Source organism: Balaenoptera musculus, chromosome 21 (genome assembly GCF_009873245.2).
Source record: "Balaenoptera musculus isolate JJ_BM4_2016_0621 chromosome 21, mBalMus1.pri.v3, whole genome shotgun sequence".
Lineage (NCBI taxonomy): Eukaryota > Metazoa > Chordata > Mammalia > Artiodactyla > Balaenopteridae > Balaenoptera > Balaenoptera musculus.
The window spans coordinates 35,415,556-35,423,224 of NC_045805.1; the positions used below are offsets into that span (position 1 = coordinate 35,415,556).

Sequence of the window (7,669 nt, forward strand, 5' to 3'; positions counted from 1 at the left end):
TTCCTCCTCCTTGGTCCTGGCCTCCTACGAAGCCACACCCGTACGGACAAGCGCCGGAGAGTTTGATAATTTACTTCAGGTCAACAAAAGGGAAAGAAAAAAAAAAAAGTGAGCTCCAGCGACGCCGGAGCAGAAGCTCAGCCCGTGCAGCTGAGAAGGTCCCGCCCGCCTGCCTGGGCCCCACCTGCCAGGACGCCCGGCGCCCGGCCGGGACCCACTGCGGCCCGCGGGACACGCGCGGAGGGCTGAGCCCCGGCGGCCGCAGGTGCGGGCGGCCCGGGCGGGCCTGGACCACGGGCGGGGCGGGCGGGGACGTGCTCGGCCCATGCCTTCGCCTCCCTCGGCGCCCGACGGCCCCGGGCGGCCCAGCCCCGCGTAGGCTGGAGGCGGCCGGGAAGGGCCGGGAGGAACCAGGGAGCGCGGGGGTTCCCGCGGGTCCTTGTCCTGCCGGCGGGCCCCGCGCTCCTCCGCCCGGCGGGCTCAGGTGCGGGCGGAGCGGTGTCCGGTGTCAGGTGTCCGGTGTCGCAGCGCCGGCGGGAGAGCCGCGGCGCCGAGCGCCGGGCCGGTGGTCGTGGTGAGGGGCGCGCGGGCAGCTCCGGCTCCGGGCCGGGTCCCCGAGGGGCGCGCGCGGGGCTGCCCGGGAGGGAGCGCGCGGGCGGCGGGGTGGGGTCGCGTGGGAGTCGCGGGCGGGGGAGGACGGCCTACCGGGCGCGCTTCCCGCTTTCGAGGGCGCCGGGGGCGCGGGGGGAAGGTGCGGGGCCCGGGGTGGGCGCGCCGCCCCCGGAAGACGGGCCCGGAGGGTGGCCGCAGGCGGCCCGGCGGTGACCTTACCCCGCCCTCGGGTTCGCCGGGCGCCCCCGGGGTGGCGTGAGAGGCATCGGCGAGTCACTGCAGGTTCGCTCAGCGTCGTCCGTCGTCTTTCCCCCACAAGTCACAGGAAGGAGGCAGGCGACCTCCCCTCTTTCTAAACTTAGTGCCTGCTCGCCTCTTAAAGGGCTTCGTTTGACTGCCTGCTTAATAGAAACAACGACTTGGATACAGTTTTTTGGGTTTTTTTTGAGTGAAGAAGTAAGTGGAAGGCGTATGCGGGCATAGATCTGGCATGAGTGGAGTTTCTGGGTAAATCCGTGTACAGTGATTTCAAATTTCTGAAGAGCGGTGTATATTTACAAAATTTACCAAATTGCTGTCACCATTGGCAATTCATTTTATCCTCAAAGATAGCCCTTGTGCAGATAGATTAATAACAAGGTTGAGTAAGATAACAAAGTCTGAAAACAGCTGGCTGTTTTAAAAGAATTAGAATTCAAACTATATTCTTCTCGTTAAAATTATGCCATCCATATCACACTATTTTTATTATTGATTTGGCTGTATCTCTGGCATTTTGGGTAAGGTCTCAGTCATTAAAAATACAATTAAAAAAAAGATAGAACAGTGGCTCTGGAAAGTGTGAGAGCTAGGCCACATCTCTAGGCATCCTGAAACACAACTGTGACCCATTAGAAATTTATTTTTGTAAAAAGTAGCAGATGTGGACTTGTTGCTTGTCATTTCTGTCTTTTAAGAAAAGTGCTGTACAAGAAGAAAACCGAGTTAGCCGAGCATTCCTTTTTACTGAATCTTGCATAAGTGGAAGCCTGCTGCCCTCAGTGTGTTAGACACGGAAAGTCATGACCATTTGAATCAGCAGCAGCACTGATTGTCCAGGGTAAAGTGGGGAAACCCTGGTCAGTTTATTTCCTCATTTCTGCTTCCTCTACCCTGGCTCCACTTGTCTCCGTAACTCCCCTCTAGATTATATGGCCTGGACCTCAGATTACAAAGAGTCACAGCTCAGGCTCATTTCTCGGTGAGGAAACTGACTACAAGGAAGTTAAGTGACAGCCCAGAGACACACACACAGCCTGCAAGGCAGAGCTGGCCGTCCCGTGAGCGGCCTGAGCTGTATTTGAGGAAGGCGTTCGTTCACACCACTGGGAGTCCACAGCCTCAGCGTGGCAGGCAGTGCATATTATTCAGCAGCCTCGCCCCACAAGAATGTTGTCAGCTGGGTCCCCAAGTTTTCTCTGAGGACAGAGGGAAGCCAGTGTCTTTCCCTTAAGGTCCACTAGTTATCTTTAATGCCAAAAAAATCCATGTTTGCTACAAAAGGCGAAACAGCACGAACTTGAAGCTGTGAGAGCTTGAACGTGTCATCCCCGAGGTGCAGAGCAGCCCTGCACCCCACGGTCCGCCTGTGCTGCTCCCAGGGACAGTGGGAGGGGGAGCCAAGGAGACTCAGTGCCCGGTGAATGCCGTGGGCAGCGTCATCGACGCCTGGGCCGGCATGGCGGTCATTTCCCGCCGTCCTTCCTGGGGTGGGGGCTTTTCAATACCTGGCCTCCCCTGAGCTCACCTGCAGTTGCAGGGGTGAGGCTTCTGCCCCCGAGAGGGACCCTGCCTCGTGCGCTTTCGGTTCAGCGTTTCCGCTCTCGCGAGAACTTGCTGGCTTTCATTCTGAAACTTCACCCGTGGTACCGCGTCCCGATGATGCCCTGATTCTGGGCTCACAGACTCTGCTGTACTGACTTGGAGCCAGACCGCCCGGCGTACCCCTTTCCATCTTCTATAAAATGGGGATAGTGAGGGACTGAACTCCAAGATTATGGCGAAGATTCATTAGTTACTGCATGTCAAGCGCTCAAGGTAGTGGCTGCGCGGCAGGTGTCAGCACTTGTGACCAGGAGCGCCCTGGGTGGGGAAGGGGGTGGGGATTTGACCCTTTCAGGGTTTTAGTTTTTAGGCTCAACCCACACTGTCCCTGTTGCTGGGAGTCACCCTATTCAAACTGGGAAACAGAGTGGAAGCCTCCAGCTTCACTGGGCTGCTCCCCTCCCCACGTTTAATTTCTGTGAAAGTCAACCCCTGCTCAAGGAATGTGCCAGCATAAGGACATTTACTGGAATGTCAAGGACTCATTCACTTTGGTTTCTTACCACTTGGTCTTGGAGCACCGGAGTCCAGTGAGCTGAGGACCTGCATTCTTCCTGCGGTTCTGACACCTACAGATAAGAGCTCAGCCTCAGGAAACCTCCCTTTAGTGTGGATTTAGTTGGCCCACCCCTGGAGAAGCTGTGAGACCCAAGAGTCAAGAAAGCATCACAGAACTTCAGTACTGTGGCCGTTACAGCCTTTGAAGATCACCTCAAAGCAAAATACAAAGCTAGCCAGGGAGCCTGGGGCGGGCATGGCTGACTGAGTTAAAGTCAGACAGTGCCTTTAATTAAAATTTTCTCTTAACGTTGTGTTCCATTTGAGTTTTGGTAGTTGAATGCTGCAGATTGCAGGATGCAGTTAGCGGGAGTCGTGGTAGCCTCAATAAAGGTCCCTGCTACACAATGGCTCGTTAGTGAATCGAACTATGTGTTGTGTATGCAAACCACTCTGGGTACCCTGGCTCTTGGGCTGTTGCTCTTGCTTGTCTCAGAAGACTGGTGTAAATGGAGAAACAGATGCACAAGTATGAAAGCGTGAAGCTGCAGGGGCCTCCCAGGGGTGAGAGGGGCATCGCAGTCTGGCTAGAGAACAGCCAGGTGATGGAACTGGGAGAGCCATGGTGTGGCTAAGTGACTCGTCTGAGGTTTAAGAGCATTTGAACTTAGTTTGGAGAAAAAGATATTTGAGAGGGCGTGGCTAGATGGTGGGATTATTGAGGCATTGTAAGCACAAAATGATTAGTCAGTTTCTTAGAACATAGGTCATCCTGGAAAGTCGAAATAAGTAAGCTTTTTTTTGTGTATCCTATTATACTGGAACCAAATAAACGTCTTTTTTTTTCAGAATGGAAATTTATACATTATTTCCTTCTGATTACAAAAATATGAAGATTTGGTATATTTTTTTAAAATAGACCAAATAGAAACGTGTGAAGTAGAATGAAACCGCAGTGGGGTAGGCACCCCCATGAAGCAACCTGTGTGCTTAGGTCCAAGGCTCCTTCCTCTGAGAAACTCTCTTATAGAGCCAGGACCCTTTGTGACGAGCCTGGTCACCTCCACTCCCCCAGTTTATCTGGTCTGTAAATTTAGATCCTATTAAATTGGGTTATCTGGAAAAGGTACACCTAAAACCTGGTGACCTTCCAAAATGTACATGAATGTTCTCTCCTGCACCTGCACATTTTTCATGGTCTAGTGTGTTGTCTGAACATTGCATTGTCCTTTTGTGAAGATGAAAGTACATAATTGTGTTTATTTAGTGCTACTTTTAAGGAGAAATGGGAAAATGGCACTGTGGTCTAATTTTTATTTCTTCTTTTTCCTTCCTTGAGCATGGCTTAGGTTTGGTTTGGGTTTGGGTGGGTAATTCTGAGAAATCTCAAAAACAGTATTCCTTTTGAAATAACTTCTTTTAATTTTTCCTGTGCCTTTGTCTCTTTAACTCTGTTCGTAGCGTGGACGTGGTGGTTTGTTGGGCTCTGAGGTAATAGTATGTTTGCTTAGTTGGGAGAAGGCCAAACCTCTGTTAATTTTTTTGTTCCCTGAGATTGACCTGTGCAAGGTTAGGATTTGGTTTGTTTGTTTTGTTTTCTGATAAAGTATCTAGGAATACAGGATACAGGTTACACAAACTCTTAACAAAGCTTGCTTCAGCTTTCTTGTGAAGTGAAAAGTGATACTGTATTTCCTCCAGCTTTATTCCTAAGCCTGTCCTGGCCCCATGTCTGCACATTTTTAACACTTTTTAACACGGCCTGCCTTTTGGCTCGTTGCTCTTTGCAGGTCATGAGTGGCGTTTTGGACCAGGATGCTTGGTGCCTGGGAACCAGAGCCCGTTTGTTGAATTACTGTCCCAGCCCCTCAAGTCTCGGGGAAGGTTCTGCGGGGTGCCTCCCAGGGCCAAGCCCAGGTGAAGGCAGCACTGGAAACCATTTTCCAAGAACTTTTGCCACAGGTGTAAAAGACTCCAGCCTGCAAAGATGCTGAAACAGATACTGTCGGAGATGTACATAGATCCTGATCTGCTGGCAGAGCTCAGCGAAGAACAGAAACAGATCCTGTTCTTCAAGATGAGGGAGGAGCAGGTCCGCCGATGGAAAGAAAGAGAAGCAGCAATGGAAAAACAGGAGTCCTTGCCAGTGAAACCCAGACCAAAGAAAGGTAAGCGGAGCCCGCCTTGCCTGGGAGCCTGCACATGGGATGCCTCCCCGCTCGTTCCCACGTTTCACACCAGTCAGAAGCAAGCCAGGTGCGAGGTCCAATTTGGCAGGTGGACCCTCAGTGTTACTGAGATTTTAATGGTGCAGTTGATTGACTTGAAGTCTCCATGCTCGTGCATGTACACACACACACACACACACACACACACACACGTGGCAATTACGCTGGAGTTGTGAGGCCGAAAGCAGATCTCCTACTTAAACCAGACTGATCTTAAGCTGCAGTAAAAGTCACCCGTGGAGCTGCACTGAGGGGAATTAAGGAAGAGTTCATATCCCCTTATTGTCACAGACAACTAATATTCTGCTACCAGCATATGAAGTCTTTGTGTCAAAATCTTTGTAGCAATGCTGTTTGCATTTCCTAGATTCTAAGAGATATTTCTTTGAGTTTTCTTTTTTAGGGAAATTCACTCTTAAAATGCAAATACTACTAACAGGAAAAAAGTCATAATACTAATTTTTTAGTGTGAGATCATTTTTCAGATGTGCTACATCTTCCTGACTCAAGGAATCCCTGGTAACTTGAGAAGGACTTTTGGGACCATGGGTGAGGAGGAATTCCTTGTACATCAGGCTTAAAGCATATACACACACAGATGTGGAAAAGCACACATTAACACCCCCCCCCACACACACATTCTGTTATGGATGAATACCTATTTTGTTTTTAAAAAGCACAGTTTTCGGCTTTAAATTGTCAAAGTGTGATGGGGAGCCTTTACTGAGTAATAGTCAATAGAAAGTTAATTGGTCTTAGTGATTTATTCCGTGCCACTTCTTGCTATCATTTTGAAATTGTTAAACTGCGCATAGTTCAGAAAGCAAACCTGATGTCTTCACAGGAGATGGAGCCACATTTGTGCTCTGGGTGGGATCACCTCTGTAGGAGAGCATTACATTTTCTCTTAAAGGCAAAATGCTTCTAGATTTTGCCTCTTTACTTTGTATTTACTTTTAAAGTTGCACTTGTTCACTTATCAGTGTTTATGAAATCCTATATTTGGGATGCTTTTTCTATAATAAAATGTTATCATTTGGAAAAAAACAACACAGTTTTCAAGGTCACTTACAGAGAGGTATTCAAGATCAATTTCTCTTCATTTTTCATTAAGCCAGGAAAAATTAAATTTGATAAAACCATTCAGGGTTTCAAAGATTGAGAACATGAATCTAACTTGTATACACAGACTCAAAAAGGAAGTCAGTTTAGTGACCTTTACCTTGTACTGCCTTTCATTAAAACCTTTTTCCAATTAAGCCTTTATTTTTCTTTTAAATATTTATTTATTTGGCTGCGCCGGGTCTTAGTTGCTGCATGCAGGATCTTCATTGCTGCGTGCGGGATCTTTGTTGTGACATGCGGGATCTTTAGTTGCAGCATGCGGCATCTTTAGAATTAGCCTTATAGTGATACGGAAATAAATATGAGTATCTCATTTATTATTATTATCATCAATGGCAGCTATTTATTAAACACCTGTTTTGTCAGACACCACGCAAAGCACTTTTACATACATTATATGTCATCTTCACAATATATCTGCAAAATAGGTATCAATTGTCCTATTTTACAGATGGAGAAACTTAGAATCAGAGAAGTTCAGTAATAAATGCAAGGTCACACCACCAGTTAGTGCCCAGATCTGCTGGGTTTCACAGTACCCTACACTCTCCAAATAGATACTCGTTTTTCCTTCTAGATGGAACACGTCCAAACTGAAGCATGAGCTTTTATCTTTCTGAACTGGCTCCTTCATCTCCTTACATCCTTCAGTCGGAGTTTACCAGGTATAACCAGGCCTCTGGGCACCATGCTGGTTGTGAACATAACGCACAGATGTGGTGGGTGACTGAAGCCTGGTGACAGCAGAAGGGCTCTTGCCCCTGGAATCGTTGCCCCAGGCTCTTTGAAAGACTTTGGGCTTCTCATGTTTGCTGAATTGTTCTCCTCATGCTGACTTAAGACAATAATTTCCGTTTCTTTGCTTAAGTTCTTCCTCTGCAGGGTTTGAATCTACCTCTTCAAAAACCTATGTTACTTTATAAGTTAAGTGATCATAAAAAAATGTCTGTTGATTTACACAGTGGAATAGATAATTTTAAAATCTAAAAAATACAACAAACTAGTGAATATAACAAAAGAAGCAGACTCACAGATGTAGAGAACAAACTAGTGTTTACCGGGGGTGGGGGGGGAGGGGGAAGGGGGGGTACAAACTATTGGGGGTAAGACAGGCTACAAGGGTGTAGTATGCAACACGGGGAATAGAGCCAATATTTTGTAATAACTAGATGGAGTGTAACCTTTAAAATTGTATAAAAAATTTAAAAAGTAAATTAAAATCAGGAAAGAATCAAAAGAAAAAGGTGAAATTAATTTTAATATCTTTTATTTTACCCAAGATACCCAAAATATGATCATATCAATATATAATGAATAAGAAAGTATTAATGTGGTATTTTGCA

The 7,669-nt window shown here is 47.6% G+C and overlaps 1 protein-coding gene across 3 annotated transcripts in view; it reads left to right on the forward strand.

Moving 5' to 3' along the window:
* Window positions 1-8: 8 nt before the first annotated feature.
* SH2D4A (SH2 domain containing 4A) overlaps window positions 9-7,669 on the forward strand; it is a 73,174-nt gene continuing 65,513 nt past the window's right edge. For 2 of the 3 annotated variants that reach the window (XM_036838853.1, XM_036838854.1), the window contains exon 1: window positions 4,766-5,141. In XM_036838853.1, the coding sequence (XP_036694748.1) occupies window positions 4,961-5,141 (181 nt within the window). In that variant the 5' untranslated portion in view covers window positions 4,766-4,960. Of the gene's footprint in view, window positions 266-4,765; window positions 5,142-7,669 lie in introns of those variants that run through there. The other variant, XM_036838855.1, reaches the window with a different exon arrangement.